The sequence below is a fragment of the Calliopsis andreniformis genome, chromosome 1 (assembly GCF_051401765.1).
Source record: "Calliopsis andreniformis isolate RMS-2024a chromosome 1, iyCalAndr_principal, whole genome shotgun sequence".
Taxonomy (NCBI): domain Eukaryota; kingdom Metazoa; phylum Arthropoda; class Insecta; order Hymenoptera; family Andrenidae; genus Calliopsis; species Calliopsis andreniformis.
Genome location: NC_135062.1, coordinates 6,790,683 through 6,816,408, shown reverse-complemented (window position 1 = coordinate 6,816,408; position 25,726 = coordinate 6,790,683). Strand labels below are relative to the sequence as shown.

The window sequence follows — 25,726 nt, the reverse complement described above, 5'->3', positions numbered from 1 at the left end:
TTTTAAACGACTGTAATTTTATTTTAAAAAATCATACAACATTCTGTCTGGACTTATTTTAAAGGGCAAAGATTTTGCTCTCACATTCCTACATCGAATTTTCTCAAAAAATCAATATTTTTTTAAGGAGTCGGTATTTCAGATAATGTAATCGATCTCCTTTTTACCTTTGTTTTTGCAGAATTCCCTAGATTACCGATTCAGAACAGACTAAGATTACAGCGCTACATAGTATCAAACAGCAAAACTAAATATGTCGACAAAAAATTTAAAAAGAAAATCGTTGTATGAAGTTAAAAAGAAAATCTATTTCATACCTCGTTTTTAACAATTCTAATAATTTACAATATTAATTTTCGATATTTTCAGTATCATTTCAAATCTTGAATATCTTTTACTATTGTAATATATTATTTGTATCTTTCTTGCAACTAAAATAGTAAATGTTATTCATAAGAAACACATGAAATTTAAATATTTCATAGTTTTATTTAAAGTAATGTAACCTATCGGCCAAGTATAAAGTAATTTTACACGTAATATATTTTCCACGGGAAACATTAATTTGTAATTACGTACTCGTTAAATTTTCCATCCCAAATTAAACTATTAAGAAGACTGAATACTGTAAATACCACAGCTAATACTAAACCACCGATATTCACCTTTGTTTTTTGAATGGTAGCCCCTAACTAGTGAGAAATAGATTTTGCATTTGGCATCCCTGCGAAAAAAGCATGCTGTCTCGAAACAGCAATAAAATGAAATAAAACAGAACCACGAATAGTTTTATTTAATTGTGCAGCGCGTTTAGGTAGTACAAATTATCCAAATTAATAAATTAGCGAAATAATTGACGACGCTGGCACTATGTTTAATATTTTTATAGACCGATTTGCAAAGCAAGTTTTGTATTGATGTTGACTTTTGACTGTGAGAAATACATTTCTGGTACAATTACTCTAGTGGTTCATTGAGCAAGGTAGGGAGGGTCTCGTCGATTCATAATACATTTATATATTTTACTGAAATTATTTGGCAATGATCGATCCACGTTTCTACGAATGACGAGTGGTGAAACGCAGCTTGTGTCGTAGCTGAAAATAATTTCCATACACAAGCACTTTTGTACAGTAGCTTCCTCCTATTACCACAATACGAGCGTAATTCAAAATTAACTTTCCTCATACGATGTATTAATGCCTCATAGGTATCTATTCAAACTATCACATGTACGAAGCAGTCAAAACTAATATAAGAAAAGTTGAAAATTACGTGATATTTCAATTAATTGTCGAACCTAACCTTACACTCAATCTTGTAAGACGGGAAGGAGATGTCAGTTTAGCCAGTATAAACCAATTGTATTACGGATTATTTTAATCTTCTTAATTTTTCTAATTATTCACATATTTGCTGCGTGGTAAGTAATATTATAATTTTATCATTGTGCTATAGTAATACGTGTATAAATAGTCTTTATGTAATTTTTTTTGTATTGACTGTTAAGACTATGTTTTGTCAATTTATATTTATTTGTTTCTCATGATTAAATAAAATTGAAAAACTCATCACAAAAATAGTTGTATTTATGAATCCTTCAAAATGTTATTGCATGTATGCAAATGTAGAAATAATGAAACTGCACTGCAATGATTTATTGTAACTCATAAAAACAGTTATCAATAAATACAATTAAAAGTTTTCTTAGCAAAGTATTAGTATTTTATTAATTTATTTATAGATTACCTTTCATGCTTACTAATTTAAAAATAAAAATATTAGAAATACTTTCAAACATTTAATTTTATATTTATAGTTAAATTTATTGCATTTTAATTTTAGTTAAAAGAGGGATGCCACGCAGCAAACGTAGAGCACCCTCTAGCACAAATCATCATCAAACGTCTATTGAAATGTCACCTAGTGCCCATGAAGAGGGTATACCAAGGCATCCATCAAAACGACTTAGACATACATCTAGGTAAGCTCAATTATAAATTTATTCACATTTACATTAATGGTACTATAAAATTATGCTTCATAATTCCGAATATTTATATCTTTGTGTAATATATTCTACTATAATAATGAAATACCTATTATTCGAATGTAATTGTGTTTGAAATAATTTATACACTTCTGAGAATATGAAAATTTGTATGGTGAACTGATTTAAAATACTTTATTTTCTTCTATTATGAAAGACAACAATGGAGCATTATTTTGAAAAAATAACATATAAAAACATATTAAACATACTTATTTCAGTTTATGTTAAAATAATACTGTTTTGTTCACTATGAAACAGTATTGAAAGTAAAAATTTATTTGAGAGTATTTGTTTTTGTTATAGAATTACAACATTTAATAATCTCTTTATGTACTCTGTTTCAGTGCAAGGCGTTATACAAAAACAGAGGATGTTTCAAATGTCTCATCTTTTTCCCAAAAACGTTGTATTACCTGGTTTAGAGAATACACAACACCTGATGATTCAGACACTCTTGGACCTGAAGGAATGGAAAAGTTTTGTGAAGACATTGGTGTAGAACCTGAAAATGTAGTAATGCTTGTTCTTGCATATAAAATGAATGCCCGTCAAATGGGTTTCTTCACATTGAGCGAATGGTTAAAAGGCCTTTCGGAATTACAATGTGATTCTATTAGTAAAATACAACAAAAGCTTGAGTACCTAAGGAATCAGTTAAATGATCCACACACATTCAAAGGAATTTATAGATATGCTTACGATTTTGCTAGAGTAAGTATTATAATATACAGCATTTATTTGCTATAAATTTCTTACCACCTCTTGGATTTTTATCATTCTTTTAAATCATTTATTCCTTTCATAGTTGCTCATAAGTATATTAATTGATTTCATAAACTCATTATTGGTAACGAATGCGAGATTATAGCATGTGAAAATTTTATATTTTACTAAATATTTTATATAGATACTTTAAGTATTATTAATATTATATTTTAGGACAAAGATCAAAGGAGTATGGATATGGAAACAGCACGAGTTATGTTACAGTTACTTTTGGGAAAACATTGGCCACTGTTCTCACAGTTTGCTCAGTTCCTAGATCAATCAAAGTACAAAGTGATTAATAAAGATCAGTGGTGCAACATTTTAGAATTTTCTCGTACAATCAATCACGATTTATCTAATTATGATTTAGACGGAGCATGTATGGATATTTATCATTTTCTTAATAACACATTCTTAAATTAGATACATTTATTTTATATGTTGCTTACTTATAGGGCCAGTAATGCTTGATGAATTTGTTGAATGGTTGAAAATGCAGCGAGGTGAAGAAGCATCATCAACGGAAACTAGAAGCAGCTGAAACCTTCAATAAAAATAGTCCACTGAAATAAAAAGAACTCATCTCTTCTGTCATCATATTTTGTTAATAATGAAATTTCTGTTTATATATCATAACCTCGCAACATTTCAGTTATCGCCATTCGTACTATTTTTTTTTATTAATCAGTAATACTGTAAGTAGCTCACCTCGATATGATTTTACAGTATCAGACTGCTTAAAGACTTTCTAGATTATTCTCAATTACTTATCATCATCTACAAATTATCCAAGGTTTGTCACATAAACTTTTTTGATTGAAAATAGAACTTTTTTAATGTAGAATTTACATGCGTTATATAAATTTTTAAAAAAAGGAAAAACGTAATATTCTCGAATAGACAAAATTTGATACTAACACAAATCTCACAAAACTTAAATACGTGTATCACTGTTACTTCAGAATATCTAATAGTTACAAATATTATTACGTAGATTTATAAATAAAATGATTTCGTATGCTGTGTAAGTACTTATAATATACTTTAAATGAAATACAATAGAACACTTTACAGCAACATTAGCAATTTTCATAAATACAAGATTAATAAATGAGAGTATAAAATTTCTTTTTAGGAATAATACTTATTTCTGAAAATTTAGAAGTATAAAACTATTAATGTATTTGTATATAATTTAATTTGTGTTATCAAATTAAAAAAGTTATGATCAAAATTATTTATTTTATTTTCCATCATAAAAGTTTTTGTGACTATTTAAATGAATTACTATATGGTGATAATTTAAGCAGTTCTGTAATAATTTTAGTTCAATACAATTTATAACTTGTCAATTAGCAACGTATTTGAACGTATATTGCTGTTCTGATTTCATTTTTTAAATTTACATATGTCAAAAAATAACATAGGAAATTATTGCAATTGTAATTACTAATTAGTTCAATTATTAAATCAAATTTGTTTACATGTATATTTTTCCTTGCATGTGTACTTCTATTATAAATAACGTCATTAGCAATATTATAATAAAATTAAATTTCGAATTTCGCTTATAACTTCCAAATTAATAATAACCTTAAACTCATGAATGAAAAGTATCTAATGGAAAATTATAAACTCATACATAATGAAGGAATTAGAAACAAGAATTTAAAATCATTGTATGCCGCTGCAATATAACTGCCATGTGGAGAATGTAACGTAATGAAGGACATGAAATAAATAAAATACTTTTTTCAATAATTATATATTGTTATTTAAACCAAACTATGATTTTCATATACAATTCATATTATATATTTTATACATAAAAATACAATGACAATAATATAGTTTTCATTAGTAATCTTTATAATTACGATATGTCTAGAAATTCCGATCTAGTATTTATTAACAATAATAATAAATTATTAAAAAGTTTATCGTCGTTATAAAGAGATGAAACTGCATAGCCAATTCAAATGTTCATTCGGCAAACTTCGGCAATGATCGGTTTACTTCAGCTATAATCGGCAAACTTCAGTAAGAATCAACCAATTGTGGTATAATTCAAATATAATTTAAGCGAACATTTATTTTATATTTTGGTACTTTCTATTTATGCAATGCTATGTTTAATAATGGCACATTGAATATTCTCGAAGTATTTTCGTCTTCATAAGCAGAAGCACACATACATCGAACTAATGTAAACATAACTAATATAAATATAATGATGAACAAGTAGAAAATAATGTTCTCAAATATGTTGCCGGATATATATTAAATAAATATTTGCACATTCAGTGTTCTTTTATTTATAAAAATTTTACAGAAGGCATGTAGTAAAAAATAATTTATTCAATAATTTTCAAGCATGCAATAGCAATAGTATACATATTAGAAATATAATATGTAATTACTGTATACAAAACATAGCATGTATATTTATAAAATAGTGTTCTTTTTAAATGCACAATCTTTATCCCACTAGAGTATAAGTAGAAATAAAGATTATGTAAAGGATTTATAGGTTATGTTCATCAACATGAAGATTTTCCGCATGAATATATATTTGTTAAAGTTCTTTATTCAGTTATAAGTTTTCTATATATTAAAACGTAATAATAATGAAATGTACTGTATTATTCACAATATATGTATGTATGTATTTATTGTTAATTAATTTCAGTTAATTCAAATAGCCCGCTTACTTCCCAGTAAATCTAAAGAGACTAAATCAAATAAGGACCAATAAGGATCTCAAAATTCAAAGCCATGGTGTTGCTTTTTGTAATTAATTTTACTTTTTAGGATTGTTGTATCATCTCAAAATAAAATATACAGTCACATAAATAATCGATAACGGTTTAATGTAAATAAATTAGAAATATATTACTATCGGACTGTTTATTTAGGATAAAGGAACAACTGGGAACGACACAGTTGACTATAGTTATTACAATTAGGGTGTAGTAAGAATGATAACATTACGAACTATAGATGCAGAAAACCTATTTTAATCTCAACATTTTAATTTCGTTCAGATCGTAGGGTAAACGTGGTTTATTTTAAACTTAGTAACATCTAGACGTTTCTGTATCCTTTTTCATACGATGCGGAAGCAGTATAAGTCTCAGTATTGCATCGTACGTGTTCGAAAGAGTTACCGGTAATCGGAATTGATGAATGTATCTCTGATACGTCAACGAGGTTTAAACAATATATAATATTGTATTTATTTTTTAGTACGTATTATATTATTATGATCCATAATTTCTTAATAGTTTTGCTGCTTAATTAATGTTCTAACTTGATATGAATATATTTAATGTGATTCAATCTACTTAATTTTTGATATTGCAGTTAAGATAGTGGATGTACATTAATCAATGAAAATTTGTGCTTTAAGCAAAATATTTTTCATTAAAATAATTTTTCAGTTAAGAAGACCTTCATTATGACGAAAATTACAAATCCAACTGCTCATGAATGGAAAGAGAAAGGTAACGAGGAATTCAAGAAAGGAAATTGGTCAGAAGCTCTAAGCTGTTATACAAATGCATTGAAGCTTGTTAAAGAGGATAATTCTGAAAAGGCAATATATTATAAAAATCGTGCTGCTGCCTACTTGAAAGGAGAAGAATATGATAAAGCAATTAAGGATTGTGATAAAGCTCTTAAAATATGCCCAAATGATCCAAAAGCACTATTTCGTAGATGTCAAGCATTGGAAGCATTAGAAAGATTTGAAGAAGCATATCGTGATGCAAGATATATTATTGCAGCAGATCCAGGAAATAAGGCAATTCAGCCTATTGCTGCACGATTACATGAAATTGTACAAGAAAGATATAGGCAAAATTCTCGTGTCAGTGCCAAGGTTTGTATATCAACATTACTTACATAATGTGATAGATTAATTATGAAATGTATATACACTGAAATATGGTAGTAACTGAAGATAATTTTACTAATGACATAATGATTACTTGTAACTATGTTCCTTTTTAAGGTTGCACAAATGATGGACATAGCATTTGAAACAAAAGGAGACAATGAAAAACGTGAAACAGCAATGAATAATTTGCTTGTTCTTGCTCGGGAAAGAGCAGGATCAGAAATAATGTTTAATGAGGGAGTTGTATCTAAGATAATAAAAATGATAAAACTTGAGAAATGTGAAGAAATAATAGTAATTGGAATTAGAATCATTGCAGAATTATGTAAAAATAATATTAGTAGAATGGAAAAAATTGTAAAAGATATTGGTATACCTTGGTGCTTAGAAATGATTAATAGTAAATTAACAGAAAGAGTAAATGCTGCTCAATACTTTTTACAGGTAAACACACTAGAGAAATACAAAACATTATTATTATATTAAAATATTAATTATACAATTATATTACAGACTATTCTTAACACCTATAGTGGAATGGATAACAAACCAGATACAAAACCAAACAAGGAGTTATGCGAAAGATTTAACAAAGAAATTGATACAATATTATCTTGTCTATTATACAGTGTTACGAACAGGACAATCTCTGGATTAGCTAGGGATGCAATTATTGAACTTATTATGCGCAATATTCACTACACTGCTTTAAACTGGGCAGAACGATTAGTCGAACTTCGTGGCCTACAACGTTTAATGGAAGTAGCGAGTGAACTTGAAGAATATAAGTACGAATCGTCAATGGATGTTACACCATCTACTAGAACTGTAACCAGTGTATGTTTGGCAAGAATTTATGAGAATATGTATTATGATGCAGCAAAAGAAAAGTTTAGAGATGCTATCGATGAGTTCATTAAAGACAAACTACTTGCACCAGATATTGAATCTAAGGTAATTTTAAAACATTTTTAATAAAAGAAATACAAGTTTTGTTTATTTATTCTATACTTCCTAACAGATCCGTGTTGTGGTTGCAATAACAACTTTATTGCTGGGTCCACTGGACGTTGGAAATACGATAATTGCTAAAGAAGGTATTTTAGAAATGATACTTGTTATGGCAGGCACAGAGGACATATTACAACAAAAGGTTGCTTGCGAATGTATTGTTGCCGCTGCATCTAAAAAAGACAAAGCTACCGCCATTATAAATCAGGGTGTGAATATTTTGAAAAAATTATATCAATCTAAGGACGACTCTATTAGAGTACGTGCTTTGGTAGGATTGTGTAAGTTAGGTAGTTCAGGTGGTACAGATGCTACGATAAGACCATTTGCTGATGGAGCAACGAAAAAGTTAGCTGAAGCATGTAGAAGATTTTTAATTAATCCAAAGAAGCAGAAGGACATGAGAAAATGGGCAGTAGAAGGATTATCCTACCTCACTTTCGATGCTGAAGTGAAAGAAAAATTAATTGAAGATGGTAAAGCAATTCAAGCAATGATAGAACTTGCTCAAACTGGAGATCAGTCTGTAGTCTATGGCGTTGTTACAACACTAGTAAACTTATGTAATGCCTACGATAAACAGGAGATTATACCAGAAATGATAGAACTGGCTAAATTTGCGAAGCATCACATACCTGAAGAACATGAATTTGATGATGTAGATTTTGTAAATAAGAGAATAATTGCTCTAGCTAAAGCTGGTGTTACGAGTGCATTGGTTAGTCTTTCGAAAACAGAAAGTCAAAATAGTAAAGAATTAATAGCGCGTGTGTTTAATGCAATTTGCAGTCAACCAGAAGTAAGAGGAATTGTTGTTCAACAAGGAGGAGCAAAAGCACTCTTACCTCTAGCCTTGGAAGGAACAGATAAAGGAAAGAAACAAGCTTCTCAAGCTCTTGCACGTTTAGGTATAACAATAAATCCTGAAGTTGCATTTCCTGGACAAAGGATAATGGAAGTAATTCGACCATTTATAAATCTTTTAAGTCAAGAGTGTTCAGCACTTGAAAACTTTGAAGCTTTGATGGCTTTATGTAATTTGGCTGGCATTAATGATAACATTAGAAAACGAATTTTAAAAGAAGGAGGCTTCCAAAAAGTTGAAGCTTATATGTATGAAGACCATGACATGCTGAGACGAGCAGCTACTCAAGTTGTAAATAACCTAATGATGTGCGATGATACTATAAAATATTATGAATCTGAAAATGATAGAGTTAAATATCTAGTAATTCTATGTTCAGACGAAGACGTAGATACATGCATGGCAGCAGCGGGAGCTTTAGCAATGTTAACGTCAGTTAGCAAAAAGTCTTGTATCAAAATATTTGATTCTAAAGAATGGTTGGAGTCATTACGTTTCTTACTTGCTAATCCGAATAATGATTTACAACACAGAGGAGTTATAATTGTTTCAAATATGATCAAAAGTACAAAAGACGTTGCAGCCAGATTAATTGAAACAGATGTAATGGAAATCTTAATGGCTTTGTCCAAGAGTGATACAGTGGAACACAAAAAAATAAAGGAAATAGCAGCAAAAGCATTAGAATCTGCAGCAGAATGGAAACTTATTAGGAGTACTGAGGAGGGGCAAACATCACAAAACACAAATAATCTGGAAAGTGTTGAATAAATGTACAATTTAGTACTTAAATTAGATATGATTTTATATAATATGAAATACATCTAAGAGTGATTATACATCATAATACCATGAAGTGCCTAAGAAGATGTGTTCAGTATCATGTTTCATAGCATACAATGCATCAAAAAGGATAGATACTTAAATTTCTTTTATCCAAGACGTAGCGGAACCACAAAGGTATTGCATTTATTAACAATTTGATACAATATAGTATTGTTATTTAACACAATAAAATTATTTATTTATCATTTAAATGTCAAAATTATTTATTTTGTACATACATATCTCCAGTTCATTACATATTTGTTTATGTGCATATATATAAATTACATGATATGCAGTTTTTAGATATAATAAAAGTAAATATGATATTAAATTTAATGATTTTTTAATGTATTATTTCATAACAATTTATAAAAAAAATTAACAATTAAAGAATTACTTTAATGATGAAAAAATATATCATAATTTAAAAAATGGATGATTTAAGGCCTGATCTGCCGTAAGGCGCGTTTTGTAGTCTAAATCCAGTAGCCTCAATAAAAGATTGTAAGCTTCTTTTGGAAATTGATTATCCGATAATACCTTAAAATATGTTATAAAAATTTCTTAATACAAAAATATAAGTATTGACAAAAAAATCCTTTTAAAACAACACTGAAATTTGTAATCATATTTATGATAAAACAAATGATAAAATACCTTTTCGTACATGCTATGATCTTTAGTATTTAGTAAACCTTTATTTCTCTTTTGTAATTTTTGACATAAAGACACAATGTCAACCCCTGGTATATCTTCATTAAAGATAATTTTCTTCCCTGAATTAGCAAAGAAAACGTTTCAAATGTGAAAAATAAATAAAAGGAAAATAAAAATAAATTAGGTTTTCTAATGTAAATAAAATAAAAACATTCATAATACCTAATTTGTGTGCACATTGTTGCATTTTACTTGAACCAAATATAGTTGTTATTTCTGCTAAAGCTGTACAATCATCTGGAGAATGAAAAAATGGTTGTGTACCACTAAGAATGCACAACATCATTACTCCACTTGCCCAAATATCAATTGCAGGTGTTTGTGAAGGATGCTTTAGTAGAACTTCTGGTGCACGAAATCCTGGTGTACCAGCTCTTGGAGCTGTTTGTTCTGGTCTTGATGTACATAATGAACAAACTTTTGGTTTTCCAAAACAATAGCATTTTTCCTCTGGAATTTTTTTTCTAGAGCTGAAAGTCTCGTTTAAACTATTCTAAAACACATTTCAAACATAATAATAATACATATTCCTTCAAAGATTAGTATTATTTACTGGTTCAAATAATTAATACTTTACTTCATCTGATCTTTTCCGTTTGATAGATTGAGCTTCAAAATTAATTGATTTAAGATTTTTAGGTTTAGTTTCAGTCACATATTCTTGTGCTAAACCAAAATCTACTAACAAATATTTTTTATTGCACCTATCATATAAAAAATTACTAGGCTTTACATCTCTATGTATAATATTAAACTGATGAACTCTTCGCAATGCAGTCAACAATGCTACCATATAACTTTTTGTCTCTTCAACTGTCATATCTTGCACATAGTCCTACTCAAGATAATTAAACAAATTAGTAACTTGTCTCTTATGTCATAAAAATTACAATAGAAGCAAAACATACCGAAAATCTATCATGTCTCATATAAGGCATTACAAATACCACAGTTTCGAAATTTCGTAAACATAATTCTAGTCCAACCACATAATCCTTTCCTCTAAAAACAAATATTTTAACTGCTTTATAATGCTCCTTTCAGTCAAACTTCATTAATATGTTTTATAAATAAAAATAAGACTATCTTAACTGACATACATAATATGTTGGCCACGCATCTAATTACAGTTTGCCAAATCAAAGCACAATATCAACAAATAACGTAAAATATTCCAATTTGTTCTTTATTGAACTATGAAAAACAACATTATTGTATATGTCATATTTTACATTTTTGTTATAACTTCTTAGCAAAGTATTTATGAATTTTTTGTTACATGATACTTTAGTCTTATTTTTACCTATAGAACACACTCATAAAGTTTGAACGAAAGATTATAAGATACTATATATTCTTTGTTCAAATATAATCCATATTTCTATATTACCCTATCTGTTGCATACATTGAAGTTCACGTTCAATCTTCTCAGGATGGCGAGTAGGAACTAAGTGCTTTAATGCAAACCTTTTAGAGCCATCAGAAGATTTTAGAGTAGCTAAGTACACAGAACTAAAAGTTCCTTCTCCAACCTTTCCATGTATGTGAAATAAATCTTTTAACAATGGAATAGTGTTCATAAGAGCAACAACATTATCGTTCTCTGAAAGTATTTCAAAAGACATTTAAAAGATTTCCATTAGAATTTAAACATGTTATGCAAATAAAATTATAGAACAAATTTCTCACCAGTTTCATTATCCTTTTTAAGTTGAATCTTCTTTTCCATAATGCTGATATATCATACAATACACTTTATTTCAAAGTCACGTTTCTATTTCATCAACTATTTCATTCAACAAATTACTAATTTTACTACTTAACATTGCAATAAAATAAACGTCACGTGCATGATAACCTGTCATAGCTATCAGATATTGGCGCCATTCTGCGCCATTCGAAAAACTTAAATGACACACACGTGTCGAGTAATAAGTGTTAAATATTCGCGTCAATTGAAAATTGATAAGTTAAAAAATATATTTTTATGCTGATTCTTTTACTAATTGTTAAATGATAATTCCTTCTTTTAGTTTCATTAAAGAATTTTGGTTAGTTGTTACTTGATCCTTTATGTTAAAAAGGCGAAAATAAAATTATTATGGCACATATACGAGTTTAATTCTTTATTATTTTATGATCTGTATAAAATTCTTGTAAAATGTTTAATATGTACAATATTATTAATTGACGTTTTGTTTATGTTACATATAAATATTTCTATACATGTATGTGCATGTAAATGGTGAAGGTATCAACTCAAATGCATTTCCTTTAAAAAGTAAAACCTGTACATAAGTGAGTGTTATATTTTACAAAGAACATTATTACTTGCATTTATATGCAAATATTGTTCTATTTTATAAACACTGAAATTAGCTTTTAATGAGTTTTAATTTACGATATTAGTGAAAACCTTCAATCATAGGTTAGAATACAATTCACACAGAATTATTAAAGATCAGTTTAGTTGTTAAGAAATATTAACTTTATTATTTATCTTTTCTGTAGATATGTTTACAGAATTTAATACATTATTAAATATTGATTTTGAGTGCAGTTCATAAAAGAATGCGATTACCTTGTTATCAAATTGGAAGGAACTGGATGGATATAATTATTAAAAACTATTAATACATATATTAATGTGACTTTATCTATCGTAAAAAGCGAAATAAACATAAATAAAAATGTTTAACATTGATCTACCAAAACCAACATCACCACCAGAAAACAGTGAGAAACGAGTTTTTATGAATGATGCAAATTGGGACAAAATAGCTATTTATCTGGTTGGCAATCAACAAAGATTTAGAGAAAATATTATAATTCCAAGAACTGTAGGTCCTATACAAATTAAAACTAATGAAGAGAAACGCATAGAAAGGGTAATGGAAAGTTGTACCTTTAAAAGTTTCTGCAGTTGTTGTATAGGTAAGTCTATAAGGTAATTTATATAGTATTATTTATATTGATAAAACTAATAAGAAATTATGTTTTCAGGATATCTTTTGGGGGGTGCAATTGGTTGGTTTTCAGCTAGTGTAAATCCAAGTTTAACTAGTATTGAGAAACCACAAACTGTTCGTGAAATGGTTAGAGAAATTGGAAGTACAGCATCGAGTTATGCGAAAAATTTTGCTGTAGTTGGTTGTGTATTTACAGCAATTGAATGTACAATTGAATCGGTAATCTTTTCATGAATCAAATATGATTATAATTTAATTCATATTTATATGTATATCGCAAATATTATTCTTTGCTTTTATTTTAGTATAGAGGCAAAAATGATTGGAAGAATAGTGCATATGCTGGTGGTTTAACAGGTGGAATAATAGGATTGAGAGGTACTTATACTTTATGAATTTAATATACCTAGGTATCTATTAATATAATTTTGTATTTTAGCTGGTGTAAAGGCAGGTTTATTTGGGGCAGCTGGTTTTGCAGCATTTTCGACGGCGATAGAGTACTATATGAATCATAGATCTTAGACAATGTCTCAAATCAAAGTAAATATATTTGTATAAAAAAGGTATAAAACGCACTCTGAGTGTATCTGTACAATACATACAAAAGCGCGAAAAGTTTCTTATATAAACATGCATACACATAAGTACAGTAGTTAAGATGTAAAATAAAAATTATCGCAAGTCATTGTTACTTGTTTCATTAACTTGAATGCTTCGTACAAACTTTTATTCTTTCTGTATAATATATACCTCAAAATATCTAGATTCTTATGATATAAATCGTAAAGTGAATTAAACAGGTATTATTTAGTATTAAGTAAAAATAAACTACCTGTTCTAGAATAAACAATAATACTTTACACATTTCATACATATAAGCATGTTCAAAACCACATTTTCTATTGGATACTGCTTATCACAGTAAAGAATAAATTTTTCAAATGTTAGATATAATAAATAATCACTGACAATTTGATATTGAAACAGTCTTTCTTCATATAAAAAAATATACACGGAACATTGGAAGATATGACTTGCAAACTGCATATGTCTTAGTTTGTCTATCAATTGTGTAAAATACTAATAATCATTAAACTAGCGTACATATTGATGCATATGTATCTATAAAACCTTTGTAGATCATTTTTCAGTCCCTCAGATCATTTTCAAATCATTTGTAAATAGTTTGTAGTACCCTCTAAAAATTTTCTATGCGTTTTTTATATGAGATTTTACATACAATATTTAAGAGATTGTGCATGTTTCGTTATACTCTAAACTTTCTACGTGACTATTACAATGATATAATAATTTATCAAATTTGAATTGTACTGTAGTTGTTGAGAAGTTAGATATCTATAACAATTTATTATGTAAACGTCTTATCGAATAGATTATATCATTTTTGATATATTTTGCGTATTTGATATATTATATGCATTTGAATAATGGAAATTGTAAACTGTTCTATTAGAAAAGAATATGCAAGGCACTTATCGTACATTTCTATATTGTATGATTGATATTTTTTGCAGTTGACTAAAATTATTGTATATTATGTATCATATATTATGTTCACTTTCTCATCTTGTCCTTTGAATCTTATACAAATGATCTTATACATGACGTAGTATTTAAAAAAAAATACTGAATAGAAAAACGTATCTTTCGCAAATACGTTTGGAAAAAGTACTTAAAAATTATGAATTCCCTTTGAAATCGTAATAATTGCAATTATTTGACATATATTTTTGGCACCTGCAATGGTGAAGAATTCTTATTTCTTCACACATTTGTGCATCAGATGAATTAAATTAAGGTTGTTGTTGTTGCATTTGCGCTTGCATTACAGCCAAAAGTTCTTGCATACGTCGTAACTCTGCTTCCTTTTCTTGCAATATGCGATCTTTCTCTGATACAGCATTACCTTTCTCAGATTCTACAATACTGTTAACAAAAAATTTGAATAAATTAATAAATGTGCATTTCGTATCTCCATTAGAAAAGAAAAAATAAATCATATTTACGTCTGCCTGCGAGGTGGTACAGGAGCTCCCTTTGCTAATCTTTCGCTTCGATAGTTTTCATAATGTACCTCTTGAGTTACTTCTTGCAAATCTTGCATGTGTGTACTAAAATAATTTAGAAACAATTAGCAATGAATATCTCTCGACTTTGTGTTTAACTTTTTGCCAGATTATAACTTACATTAACATTGTCCTTAGCTTTATAAAATCACAATGATCAGGATTTTCAACTTCTACTACGCCCCATGGATACAATCGGCCACGTACTTTTCGCCCTTTTACTTCTAATAAAGTGTTTGCTCCACACACTGCAAATGGAACAGCTTCTTTTAATTGTCTGACTTGTTCTTTATAATCTTCATCTTCATCGCTATCACAGTCTGGTAAAGGATAAATTTTTATTCCGCTACCCTCAATTTCCTCCATAACTCGTTTTTTTAAACGTAACACTTCTTTCTTTGTAAGTACATCAGCCTTTGCAATTACTGGCACAATATTAACTTTATTATGAAGTTGTTTCATAAATTCTATATCCAAAGGCTTTAGTCTGATAAAAATGAAAAAAAAAATTATAGAATTTAATGGTTTATTATGATATTAATATTTTGTTACAATAGAATTATAATTAATATGCCTTACCCATGCCCAAATGGAGAAATAAAATAAAAGCAGCAATGTATTCTGTTATCTACTATATTCCTTCTATTTAAACCACTTTCATCCCGTAAAAATCTTTCAAACTGATCATCGATATATTGAATAATGGCTCTAAAACTATCTGTGTTATCAATTGCATCTCCATATCCAGGGGTATCGACAACAGTAAGTCTAAGTTTAACTCCTCTTTCTTCAATTTCCACAGTTGAAGCATCAAGCTTAACAGTTTGATTAGTTTTTTCTATTCCAATAATAACACAATATTAATTACGATATATATATATAAAATAAATAAATAATACAAAATATAATTTTCTTCTTGAGAGTAATACTTTATATCAAAGAATTTTATCTATTTTAACTTCACAAAGAATAATCTTGTTTCTGTTTATGTTAAGATTAATATTATATTCATCATAAGTATACAAGCAAAATTAAACATACCTATAGCATCAGGAATTACTCGCTCTGGATATAAGTCTGTAAGAAAGAGACTGTTCACTAATGTAGATTTTCCAAGACCAGATTCTCCAACAACCATTAGCGTAAATTCAAATCCTTTTTTCACTGATTTCCTATGAACTTGATTAGGTAAATTTGCAAAGCCTACATACCCAGGAGTTTCAAGACTGGCAAACTACCACAATCAAAATAAGAAAATATATATTTAATTAATACATATGATAAATTTAAGAAACTTAAAAAAACATAGTTACTTGACAAGTATATGATAAAAAAGTTACTTAAAAACATTACAAATGGTTTATATTTAACTTGTACAATGCTTACCGTTTTTACGCTTTCGCTAGACATTTTTATGATAATATTGTATTGTGTAACAAAGAGGAAAAAGTTTTTGGTTACGTAGTCTTTTGAATTATCAAAAATAAGTTAAAATTAAATTTTAGTCCAATAGGTGCCGTATTGTGACAGAACGCGATATCATAACCATACCGAAGTCAACACACTGAATAAACCGAGAAAAAGTTGCTTTGGTTTAAAATTTATTGGTTTCGTTCAATATCACTTTTCCACTAGTGGCACATACCAATTAATAAGCAAAACCATAATTAATAGATTGGTCTCTTTTGCCACAAATTCATTAAAATGCGAAAGACATTACACTACCCGTTCAGGAAGTGTTACTGTATGGATGATGTATAAGAAGGGAGGAAGGGGATAACCCTCAATTGGGGGAAATTTAGGCGTGGCAACTAAAATACTCGAATACACATGCAGAAGATACAATGGCCGTTTTAATTTTGCATCAATGTTCTTCTTTTAAATTAACATTAAATTTTTGCTAACAACTGCAAGATATATTTGATTTTATTAATTATTTTTTTAATATTTACTTCGGAGTATAAATTTAATATTAAATCAATTCGTGAAAAATGTTCAAGTAAAACATTTCAGTATATTTAAGAGTAACTTACAAAATATCTTAAGAATATTAATTACATTCGTTTACAATTCGAATTACATGTAAACTTTATTTCCTACTATTTCTTAATTACCTAACGATCATCATTACACGAATACAAAGCAAATAGCTACTTTATTTAGGAAATATCATATACAAGCATAGTTTTAAATATTTATCATTATCCTGTTTTTTCTTTATTATCTCATAAACATCGATATTTCTTTCAAATAATCGACACTTATTATTAGTACAGTTAATTAATTCGTTACACAATATTAATGCATAGCGATCAGCACGTTACTTAATACCATTCGGTGATGTATAAATTTGTTAATCGCTCGAATATTTCTATTTGTCGTAATTATATATTACTGTTTCACAAGCACGTAAACAATTGTTTAATACTTTTGTAATCAAATGCAACTTCTCTTATTAAACAATCATTCACGAATCATTTTAACAAGTACATACAATGATCTGTATCTAAGTGAAACATAAAAATGGTTAAGGAAGGAAATGATAATGGGACGTGTTTTATATTCCTTGAAATTGGGATCAATCTAAAATACATTTATCAGAATAGTCAGCTTGCACGGGATCAAATACACGCGCGATGACAGTATATATTTTTAATAATTTGTATACATACCCTCAATATTGTTACAAATCAATACAAAACCCAACATGAAATTGACATAAATATTAAAATGTACTTTCCGTGTTTAACGGAACATCATAATTTACATATGTATATACCACAGTACATATATATACTGTGAATATTACTATTGAAGCATGCATTATGCACAGTTTTCTTTCAATTTACTATTACAATTTAATGCAAATGGCGAGGGCATTAAAGAGAATTTTATTCTTAATTAAAAATGCCAAATGTATCGAACTCAATAATCTTGTTAAATCACTTTTTGCCATCGTATATTTCTGGGGAAGACTCCCCATCAGGGGTAAATAAAAATTATAATTTCTTTTTATCTCTTAAGAGATTCTCCCCACTATATTTGAGGAAACTAAAGAATCTCGTATTGATTTCCAAAATTTTGTTGTAAAAGTTCCTTGTCCTAAAATTTGAGAAATCCAGGAACCATTAATTATGATAATATTTTCACTTCTCATCAGTTTTAAGGTTCTCTTCTCGAGGTTTCGCACCACCGTATATTGAACTTGTTTTACTTGATTCAGCCATTGCATTTACAGGAGCCTGAACTGTCCTTGGTGCTAGCACCAAACGTTTTCTTCCAGATGTGTCTGCTATAATAATATTAATAATAATTGAGTTATAAGTCGTTTTAAATGTATATCATGATATGTAATTTATAACATTATATGTACGAACTTACCTGGAGTTGGGTCTTTATTAAATGATTCATCCGGATATCTCCGATCAGGTCCAGTTCCACGAGCTGGTGGTCTATTACCATAAGATCTAGAGGATGCACTGCGTGGCCAATCTCGACTGCCACCTCCTGCATCATCACTAAACTGATTATAATTGCCTCTGTTACCCTTCATGTCCCATGTATTACCTTGCCTACCACCCTGTTGACTTCTGTCACTGTAACCTCCTAAAAATTATCATTATGATAATTGAAACTGTTCTAGCTGATATAAGTTGTAATGTAGTAACATAAATTAACAGCGAAGCATATTCTAGTAATAAAATTAATCTGAGATATGAAACGTAAAACATTTAAAAATTACGTTATGCAAAGCATAACGCGTACTTGAGGACATAGATTTGCTACCGAAATCATCACCGTATCCGCCACGGCTACCATCTCTCCCTCTAAAGCCTCCACCGCTGCCACCACCACCACGACCTCTTCTGTCAAAACCACCTCCTCGATCATTTCTCTTTCCCTCTGCAACGTCTATTTTAATGACACTTTCTTCTACTTGCAATCTGCCATCCATATCCAATGCTGCTTCTAAGTCTGCCAAATCTTCAAATTCGACGTAACAAAACCCTTTAAACCTATAAAAGAAAAAAAATTTTGTAACATGAATCACAAGTCAAGAAAAATGCTATACAACAATTACCATACTTGCAACACTTGCAACAATAAAATTTAATTCTATTATAAATAAAGTAGTACAAACCTATCAGTTTCTTTATCTTTAACCAATCTGATTCCTTTAACATTAAGTTTTTCAAAAATTTTATCAACATCTCCTTGAACAACTCCATTTGGCAAATTTCCCACGTATGCTGTATAAGGCGGTTCAGTTGGCAATGGCTTTTTACCACTACGATATCCACCACCGTAATCTCTACATAAAAATCAAAACATGATTATTTCACTATTTAACTAGAATATATCAAATACAAAATTATTTTTCACGAAATTTCATGAAGAATTAAGAACATATCTCAAGAATTCTAATTGTTAACCTTGTCTAAAAACAGGAATAAAGAACACTCAATGTCTCAAACTCAGTACACAAATATTTAATAATTTTTAAATTAAATAACTTCTCTATTTACATTTAAGAATAAAGCACAAAAGTGTAATAAATTTTACAAATTTGGATTGTTAACACTCGTTTGAATAAACGCGAATTCTAGCAAATAATAAGAACTCAATCACAAATGCGCGTTATGCGAAACGGTTATTTATAAACAGAGAGGTGGTATCGCACAAACAATTAAATAAGATTTTCGTCAGTGATACTATGAATGAAATACACAAATGTTTGGTGGGAGCCAAAATAAAGCCGCGTGTCGAAAGCACCATATCTGCAAGGTGCTGCACTGCACTCTGATCGAAACTCGCTTAACCTTAATATCGTAAAATTTTCAAAGAAAAAGTGTGTTTCTTCGTTGACTCGACGCATCGACTACGTACCACCGTTGCACTGTTTTAGAAAACTTCAGTAACCGTCGTACACAAAGGAAATTGTTGCTTATACTTGCCTTGAATCTTCGTAACCACTTCGACCAGCCATATTGGATGCACGAAACTGACCGGGACCGCGCGGGTCGAACGAGTTGCTATGTTCAAGATGGTACTTTCCTAACCATTCAAGAATTTTAAATCACGAGAATTATGCGATACTATTTAATTGTATTAGCAAACTTCGATCACGATTTCTAAAATACCTCAAAAATTCCAGTTCGAAAGGCATAACAGTCGCATTTGTTATTTACCCTAAATTTCTGAACAAATTAATGACGACGATGCTCTTTCAAAAATTAACTTATTTTTGTACTCGTGTTGCATAATATTACTAAAAATTTCTATCAATGACAATTCGAAAATTGGACACGAAAATACGAAATTTAATTAAAGAAACGATTGACAATCTATTGTGGGGCACAAAAATGAAGTGGTCACTCTTAATTTTACATTCTATTCATTCTTTGTTTCGTTTAAATAATAATTATTAAAAGATTATTAAAATATAAAATCGTTCGTTTGTTTTCGTGTTATATTTTTAATCTAAATAGTTCTTTAGATCAGCGTAGTTTTTAGTTGGAGCGAAGCAAGATGGCAGGTGAAGGCATGCACATGGTAGAGGCTGTTTCAAATGACTTAAAAGCAAAGGAAACGAATAAAATGGATTGTACAATTCATGATTATTTTGCGAAACTTAGAAATGAAACTGTATCCGATCGGATAGACAGCGGAATTACTTTATTAAAGTATTTACTTCAACATTGTACAGTAAGTGATAAATTAATGTTAACCTCAAATTTATTTAGTTTTTACAAAGCATGGGAGCATGTTTATAACATTTTGTATAAATGAACTAGTCAAAAATAAAAATTTTTTAGGAGCAAGATGATAGTAAAGAGTTTAATTTCGCAATTAAAAGACTTATTCGAGGTTTAGGTGCCTCGAAAACGTCTTCCAGAATGGGATTTTATACAACTTTGACAGTTTTTTTAATAATGTACCCTGAAATGTCAATAGATGAGCTTTTATCTATAATGGACAGTGAATTACGTCCAGCAAATAGCAGTAAGAGTGTAAGTAAATTAATTCTTGTTTTATGAATATATTTAATCAAATGTTATGCATGTGCTTTGAGAATTAATATCATTTCCAGGAACATGCAGATGTTTATATGGGTCGAATACTAATGTATGGAGCATTAATACGATCTAAAGCACTTTCTAAATGTAATATTGAAACACAACAGAAAATCTTACAAGATCTTATCAATGCAGGCAAACAACGTCGTTATTTGTCATTTGTTTCTGTTTCATTTCTTGTTGAATTTATAAATCAAATTAATATCAAGGATATTAAGAAGTTAGTTTGGCCAATTGTTGAAAAAGAATTCGGTAAACCATGGATAGAACAAACTTTAGATACATTTTATATCTTATTGGTAATAAAGGACAAATATCCATCTCTTGTAAATCATGAGTTTTCAAAAAAACATTTTAGTACAGAAAATATTATCACTAAAGAATCTATGAATAGTATAGTGAAAGTACTACTGGTAAGTGTGTATTAAAATCTTCTCCTAAACTGTTGCATAATGATATTTAGAAAAATTCTTTAATTCATGTATTATTAATATTTAGGATTTGCCTAGAATTGTATCATGTCATCATCCAATATACAAATTATTTTGTGAAAATTTAACATCATCTGAACTTGTAACTGAGTTTTGGACATGCATAGATCAGAAATTTGCAAAACCAGCGAAAAGTGATGAACATTTGGCTGTAAAACTTTTCAAATTTATATTATCAAATATCACAGATAAATCTATACTTCCATCGTTATTATCTCCAAACTATATGCAGCATATGTTACGAAAATTTGTTGGTTCTAAAAAGCATGATAAAGATGAAGTACTTCTAGAATTCAAGGAGTGTTTAAATTCACTAGTATCGGCTGCAAGTAACAATGATGCAAAATTAAAGACACAAATTGCAGTATTAAAGAAATTAATATTATACCCAGGTGATTTAATGATAGAAAAGAAAACGGGTACAAAAGTAATTCAAATGATTACAGGAAATTTGAATTTAGAAGGCATTAAAAGAGTGTCAAAAATATACAGAGACATTATTGCAAATACAATGCTTAAGGAAACTTCGAATACAAAAGCAGAATCATTTTGGACAAATACTGAAAGAATTTATGCTGCTCACTTGTTATCAAGGTGAATATCTTATATTTGAAACAGATAGGGTTGATACCGAATTTTATGTTTAATTAAATTGAACATACACTCAATTTATCATTATATTTTACTAGATCAATGGGTCATTCAGCAACTCTTATGGATCATGAATGGAGATTAGAACAGTTAAAATTCTTATTCATTAATGGATTATGTGAAATGCCTAATGTTGGAGTAGATCTAACTCGTAAATATTATATTATTTATCTAAGATTTTTAATATTTCACTTCTATATATTTTATTTCATGTGCCCTTTATTTACAGCACAATTAAAGGAAACATTTTATAATGCACTAGACCACAAATTACCAAGACTAAATGATTTACGGAATATCTTGAGTGAATTAGTTCATTACTTAGATATTCATATTAAAAATGGAACTTTAAAAGTAAGAAATCCATTAACAGACGAAGCAAAAGAAGCTTGGGAGAAAGTGATACATTTAATTGAAAAGTTAGAGAATAATTCAGAAAAGGCAGAGGCTGTACCAATATTTCATACAATGAATTTACACATGGGTTTACAATTATTTTCAGACCCCCAAATGGCAGTTATGGCTATCAATGAACTTCAAAGTTGTTATGAAAGATTATTACAAAAGTCCAAAAAATCTAAGATAAAAATAAAAAAGAATAAAGAGAATGAACCAGAATGGGTGGAAGTAGTAGTTGATTTAATATTGTCTTTTTATTCTAAAAATAGTCATTTGTTACGATCCTTAGTAGGATGTGTTTTTCCACACATATGTTCGTATGTGACACCAGCAGCTATACATCAAATTTTAGCAGTATGTAAATATTATTCTGTCCATCAATATTGAAATATACTGTATTTCAAAATCTTTATTTACAGGTCTTGGATGTACGAAACCAAAAAGGACCGCTTGTAGCGAAAGGTGATGATGCAGATGATTCTGATGCAGAGTCACATGTTGACAGTGAAGATGATAGCGGAGGTGACAGTGGAGATAATGAAGTCGCGAATGATAAAATGGAAAGTTCCTCAGACGATAATGACTCTGATTCAAATGAAGAGTCGATGAACGAAGACGAAGATGAAACTGTAACAGATCGACTACGAATGGCAGTACGTCAAGCATTAGGCGATGCTTCTGTTCAAACTGACGATGAGGACATAGATGTAGACGAGATCGACGAAGAGAAAGGAAAACAATTGGATGAATCGTTAGCAGCTGCATTTAGGATTCTTCGAGAAAATCGTCAATCGAGATCCAAAAAGCAAGAGAAATCGGCACAAGCTCTAACACATTTCAGAATTCGAGTCATAGATTTATTAGAAACATATTTAGAATGTGATCCATCAATGGGAGTTGTACTTGATATGATACTTCCCCTTTTCACATTATTGGAGTACTGCATAAAAGATCCTCATCAAAAACCTCTGCAAGATCGAGTTCGATCTTGTTTGAAGAAACTTTCAGGGGTAAAAAAATTTAAGGATACAAATAATGTCGATGAAAATTTATTAACAGTAATATTAAAGGTAGTTATGACTAATTTTAAAATAAATATAGAAAGCGTACATATAATATATAATTGGCAATTTTATATTTTTAAGGCATTAATAGAAAAGGGAGAACGCACGACATCGGTTTGTCATGAGATGAGTGATAAATTAGCAGAATGTTGTACATTCCTTGTACGATGTGCTCAACAAGCTGATATATCTACCGATTCTATGGTTCAAATTTATGGTGAAAATTTAACTATCTTTTTCAAAAGAAGAGACTGTATAATATCACCTTTATTGTTCAAGAATATTTTCCAATTGCATTGGGAGGGTAACTGGCAGCTAGCTCCTTTATTGGTATGTTCTAAATCTTGTAATTTTGCGAAAAAAGAATTTGATTTCCATATTAAAAATGCATTCCCAAATATGTTTCCATTATAGGTGGATTTTGCTTTTGACTGTACTGTAAGATCTTTTCGTCGAGGATATGCACTTGAATTTTTAACAGTGTTTTATAACAACGGCCGTTTAGTTCATTTAGACACAAAACACTCACATATAAGAATGGAAATGGAAAAGAAATTATGTAAAAATACTATAAGCACGTTTCAAGAATTATCATGTAAAGCTGAAAATGAACAGGTAGCTTTGAATAATGGTAATAAAATAGGGAAAGAAGTCAAACAAAGGTATATTTCTCTTCTTTTGACGTTACTACGAAACATTTATACTCAACATTTATCACAAGCATGGAATTGGAATGATATTAAAGATGCACTTATAATGTATAAAACTCATGTATCACTTGCGAAAGATGCAAAAGTAGCATACAACAGATTAGCAATACAAATTGGAATTCCACTTAACGTGTAAGTAGTAAGAAAGGAAACTTTTTAAATTGTTTAAATGTTACTGTATTCTAAATTTATGCACTTTTCAGATCTACAAAATCGGCAAAAAATGTTCAGTCCTCTAAAACAAATGGTGAATTAAAAAACACAGTGAATAATACAGAAAACTCTGTTATACATGAAAACGGAGATACACATAGTGATTCAGATACTTCGATAGAGATAGATGATGGACTAGACACGAGAAAGAAACACAAAAGTAATCAAAAGGAGAAGCAATTATTGAAAAAGAGGTCGCGAATGCTGCGTGAAAAAGCAATGTCTGAAAGTTTCGAAGTATTTAACTTTAGTTCTTGTGTTCTCACCAATCAAAATGGGACTGAACTGCTTCAGAATGGGGAGACACAAAACAAAGAGACTAGTCCTAATACCTCACAGAAAAGAACGCTCAAACATGCATCAGATGACAACAAATTGAAAAGAAGAAAAAGTATACAAACTGCTTGATATATATCATGAATTCATTGAATCTAATATTGAATTGTTATTTTTGTATATGCATTTATAAACATATGTATTAGGAAGTTTGTACAGATTTCAAATATATACATAATCCCAACAAAAACACTGTCAGTGTAAAAATATGCGCCAAGTACATTCACAGAAATCGTGGTTATTTCACGGTAATTCTTCCGATCGTACATTCCGAACTCGAAGGTAGAACAATTTTTATAGATTGTTCGTATCATCAATAGATCTGGAAACAGGTGACACCACGCCAATAATGTCATTAATAGGATCTCTGGTAACGTCGATGTTTTGTCTGATCATCAGCTTTGCTCCAATTTTGACAACTATATGCCTAGAAAACCCAGCTGTGCGAAAAGTATCCTCGTCAGTTTTAGCCAAAAGTTGTGATACTTTTCGCTTCAAATAAGACACTCTTGCCAGTTCGTCCCCACCTCTCATGGTGCGAATCAGTGCGAATGTATTTTAGCGCGAGTTTCTACTGAGACTCCT

At 29.4% G+C, this 25,726-nt stretch overlaps 7 protein-coding genes across 19 annotated transcripts; 4 read left to right on the top strand and 3 right to left on the bottom strand.

Annotated features, from left to right (window-relative positions):
* Positions 1 to 797: 797 nt before the first annotated feature.
* On the top strand, positions 798 to 3,808 carry Sccro4 (DCN1-like protein SCCRO4). Of its 4 annotated transcripts, none has more exons than XM_076392736.1 (6): positions 798 to 982; positions 1,211 to 1,423; positions 1,846 to 1,984; positions 2,398 to 2,764; positions 2,993 to 3,200; positions 3,277 to 3,804. In XM_076392736.1, the coding sequence occupies exons 3-6, from the start codon at positions 1,857 to 1,859 to the stop codon at positions 3,360 to 3,362; spliced, it is 789 nt and encodes a 262-aa protein (XP_076248851.1). In that variant the 5' UTR covers positions 798 to 982; positions 1,211 to 1,423; positions 1,846 to 1,856; the 3' UTR covers positions 3,363 to 3,804. The 4 variants fall into 4 exon arrangements, with proteins under 4 accessions (XP_076248851.1, XP_076248842.1, XP_076248860.1 ...); XM_076392745.1 differs by lacking the exon at positions 798 to 982 and adding an exon at positions 1,022 to 1,128; XM_076392727.1 differs by lacking the exon at positions 798 to 982 and having other exon boundaries at positions 989 to 1,423.
* Positions 3,809 to 5,938: 2,130 nt separating this feature from the next.
* On the top strand, positions 5,939 to 9,936 carry Unc-45 (unc-45 myosin chaperone). Its single transcript, XM_076392904.1, has 5 exons — positions 5,939 to 6,066; positions 6,262 to 6,701; positions 6,834 to 7,163; positions 7,233 to 7,673; positions 7,741 to 9,936. The coding sequence occupies exons 2-5, from the start codon at positions 6,279 to 6,281 to the stop codon at positions 9,364 to 9,366; spliced, it is 2,820 nt and encodes a 939-aa protein (XP_076249019.1). The 5' UTR covers positions 5,939 to 6,066; positions 6,262 to 6,278; the 3' UTR covers positions 9,367 to 9,936.
* LOC143188593 (cell division cycle 7-related protein kinase) lies at positions 9,841 to 11,994 on the bottom strand. Its single transcript, XM_076392914.1, has 7 exons — positions 11,831 to 11,994; positions 11,531 to 11,744; positions 11,049 to 11,142; positions 10,718 to 10,975; positions 10,303 to 10,633; positions 10,081 to 10,199; positions 9,841 to 9,963 (listed from the first exon to the last, which is right to left on the bottom strand). The coding sequence occupies exons 1-7, from the start codon at positions 11,868 to 11,870 to the stop codon at positions 9,841 to 9,843; spliced, it is 1,179 nt and encodes a 392-aa protein (XP_076249029.1). The 5' UTR covers positions 11,871 to 11,994.
* Positions 11,995 to 12,368: 374 nt separating this feature from the next.
* LOC143179406 (mitochondrial import inner membrane translocase subunit Tim22) lies at positions 12,369 to 13,931 on the top strand. 3 transcript variants are annotated; one of them, XM_076378640.1, is made up of 5 exons: positions 12,369 to 12,439; positions 12,702 to 13,075; positions 13,145 to 13,329; positions 13,416 to 13,488; positions 13,550 to 13,931. In XM_076378640.1, the coding sequence occupies exons 2-5, from the start codon at positions 12,832 to 12,834 to the stop codon at positions 13,633 to 13,635; spliced, it is 588 nt and encodes a 195-aa protein (XP_076234755.1). In that variant the 5' UTR covers positions 12,369 to 12,439; positions 12,702 to 12,831; the 3' UTR covers positions 13,636 to 13,931. The 3 variants fall into 3 exon arrangements, with proteins under 3 accessions (XP_076234755.1, XP_076234740.1, XP_076234746.1); XM_076378625.1 differs by having other exon boundaries at positions 12,392 to 12,569; positions 12,653 to 13,075; XM_076378631.1 differs by having other exon boundaries at positions 12,421 to 12,439; positions 12,653 to 13,075.
* A 99-nt stretch (positions 13,932 to 14,030) lies between these two features.
* On the bottom strand, positions 14,031 to 16,905 carry Septin1 (Septin 1). The gene is made up of 6 exons (XM_076378613.1): positions 16,587 to 16,905; positions 16,242 to 16,434; positions 15,780 to 16,038; positions 15,322 to 15,687; positions 15,141 to 15,245; positions 14,031 to 15,060 (listed from the first exon to the last, which is right to left on the bottom strand). The coding sequence occupies exons 1-6, from the start codon at positions 16,608 to 16,610 to the stop codon at positions 14,928 to 14,930; spliced, it is 1,080 nt and encodes a 359-aa protein (XP_076234728.1). The 5' UTR covers positions 16,611 to 16,905; the 3' UTR covers positions 14,031 to 14,927.
* Positions 16,906 to 17,194: 289 nt separating this feature from the next.
* Eif4h1 (eukaryotic translation initiation factor 4H1) lies at positions 17,195 to 20,449 on the bottom strand. Of its 8 annotated transcripts, none has more exons than XM_076380737.1 (7): positions 20,342 to 20,449; positions 20,156 to 20,255; positions 19,342 to 19,512; positions 18,943 to 19,216; positions 18,768 to 18,806; positions 18,582 to 18,707; positions 17,195 to 18,489 (listed from the first exon to the last, which is right to left on the bottom strand). In XM_076380737.1, the coding sequence occupies exons 2-7, from the start codon at positions 20,185 to 20,187 to the stop codon at positions 18,460 to 18,462; spliced, it is 672 nt and encodes a 223-aa protein (XP_076236852.1). In that variant the 5' UTR covers positions 20,188 to 20,255; positions 20,342 to 20,449; the 3' UTR covers positions 17,195 to 18,459. The 8 variants fall into 8 exon arrangements, with proteins under 8 accessions (XP_076236852.1, XP_076236830.1, XP_076236846.1 ...); XM_076380715.1 differs by having other exon boundaries at positions 18,966 to 19,216; positions 20,342 to 20,447; XM_076380731.1 differs by having other exon boundaries at positions 17,195 to 18,492; positions 20,342 to 20,443.
* Positions 20,450 to 20,518: 69 nt separating this feature from the next.
* On the top strand, positions 20,519 to 25,331 carry Mybbp1a (MYB binding protein 1a). Its single transcript, XM_076380618.1, has 10 exons — positions 20,519 to 20,906; positions 21,017 to 21,211; positions 21,292 to 21,690; positions 21,776 to 22,362; positions 22,458 to 22,570; positions 22,649 to 23,172; positions 23,238 to 23,888; positions 23,964 to 24,212; positions 24,297 to 24,724; positions 24,796 to 25,331. Exons 1-10 carry the CDS (start codon positions 20,730 to 20,732, stop codon positions 25,211 to 25,213), a joined length of 3,741 nt encoding a protein of 1,246 aa, XP_076236733.1. The 5' UTR covers positions 20,519 to 20,729; the 3' UTR covers positions 25,214 to 25,331.
* The last annotated feature ends 395 nt before the right edge of the window (positions 25,332 to 25,726 follow it).

What these genes read in the sequence shown, in the direction of transcription:
- Mybbp1a (XM_076380618.1), top strand. Translation starts at nt 20,730, where the DNA reads ATGGCAGGTGAAGGCATGCACATGGTAGAGGCTGTTTCAAATGACTTA. An exon ending in TGTTGGAGTAGATCTAACTC is followed by an intron (nt 22,571 to 22,648) that starts GTAAATATTATA and finishes CTTTATTTACAG; the next exon opens with CACAATTAAAGGAAACATTT. An exon ending in GGCAGCTAGCTCCTTTATTG is followed by an intron (nt 24,213 to 24,296) that starts GTATGTTCTAAA and finishes TTTCCATTATAG; the next exon opens with GTGGATTTTGCTTTTGACTG.
- Septin1 (XM_076378613.1), bottom strand. Translation starts at nt 16,610, where the DNA reads ATGTCTAGCGAAAGCGTAAAAACG. An exon ending in AAGCTAAGGACAATGTTAAT is followed by an intron (nt 15,246 to 15,321) that starts GTAAGTTATAAT and finishes AAATTATTTTAG; the next exon opens with TACACACATGCAAGATTTGC. An exon ending in GTACCACCTCGCAGGCAGAC is followed by an intron (nt 15,061 to 15,140) that starts GTAAATATGATT and finishes TTTTGTTAACAG; the next exon opens with TATTGTAGAATCTGAGAAAG.
- LOC143188593 (XM_076392914.1), bottom strand. Translation starts at nt 11,870, where the DNA reads ATGGAAAAGAAGATTCAACTTAAAAAGGATAATGAAACTG. An exon ending in ACAATGTGCACACAAATTAG is followed by an intron (nt 10,200 to 10,302) that starts GTATTATGAATG and finishes TTGCTAATTCAG; the next exon opens with GGAAGAAAATTATCTTTAAT. An exon ending in ATCATAGCATGTACGAAAAG is followed by an intron (nt 9,964 to 10,080) that starts GTATTTTATCAT and finishes ACATATTTTAAG; the next exon opens with GTATTATCGGATAATCAATT.
- Unc-45 (XM_076392904.1), top strand. Translation starts at nt 6,279, where the DNA reads ATGACGAAAATTACAAATCCAACTGCTCATGAATGGAAAGAGAAAGGT. An exon ending in ATTCTCGTGTCAGTGCCAAG is followed by an intron (nt 6,702 to 6,833) that starts GTTTGTATATCA and finishes TTCCTTTTTAAG; the next exon opens with GTTGCACAAATGATGGACAT. An exon ending in CACCAGATATTGAATCTAAG is followed by an intron (nt 7,674 to 7,740) that starts GTAATTTTAAAA and finishes ACTTCCTAACAG; the next exon opens with ATCCGTGTTGTGGTTGCAAT.
- LOC143179406 (XM_076378640.1), top strand. Translation starts at nt 12,832, where the DNA reads ATGTTTAACATTGATCTACCAAAACCAACATCACCACCAGAAAACAGT. An exon ending in TTTCTGCAGTTGTTGTATAG is followed by an intron (nt 13,076 to 13,144) that starts GTAAGTCTATAA and finishes TTATGTTTTCAG; the next exon opens with GATATCTTTTGGGGGGTGCA. An exon ending in TGGAATAATAGGATTGAGAG is followed by an intron (nt 13,489 to 13,549) that starts GTACTTATACTT and finishes TTTGTATTTTAG; the next exon opens with CTGGTGTAAAGGCAGGTTTA.
- Sccro4 (XM_076392754.1), top strand. Translation starts at nt 1,857, where the DNA reads ATGCCACGCAGCAAACGTAGAGCACCCTCTAGCACAAATCATCATCAA. An exon ending in CGACTTAGACATACATCTAG is followed by an intron (nt 1,985 to 2,397) that starts GTAAGCTCAATT and finishes ACTCTGTTTCAG; the next exon opens with TGCAAGGCGTTATACAAAAA. An exon ending in TTATGATTTAGACGGAGCAT is followed by an intron (nt 3,201 to 3,276) that starts GTATGGATATTT and finishes GCTTACTTATAG; the next exon opens with GGCCAGTAATGCTTGATGAA.
- Eif4h1 (XM_076380684.1), bottom strand. Translation starts at nt 20,187, where the DNA reads ATGGCTGGTCGAAGTGGTTACGAAGATTCAAG. An exon ending in AAAGATAAAGAAACTGATAG is followed by an intron (nt 19,217 to 19,341) that starts GTTTGTACTACT and finishes TTTCTTTTATAG; the next exon opens with GTTTAAAGGGTTTTGTTACG. An exon ending in TAGCAAATCTATGTCCTCAA is followed by an intron (nt 18,807 to 18,965) that starts GTACGCGTTATG and finishes GATAATTTTTAG; the next exon opens with GAGGTTACAGTGACAGAAGT.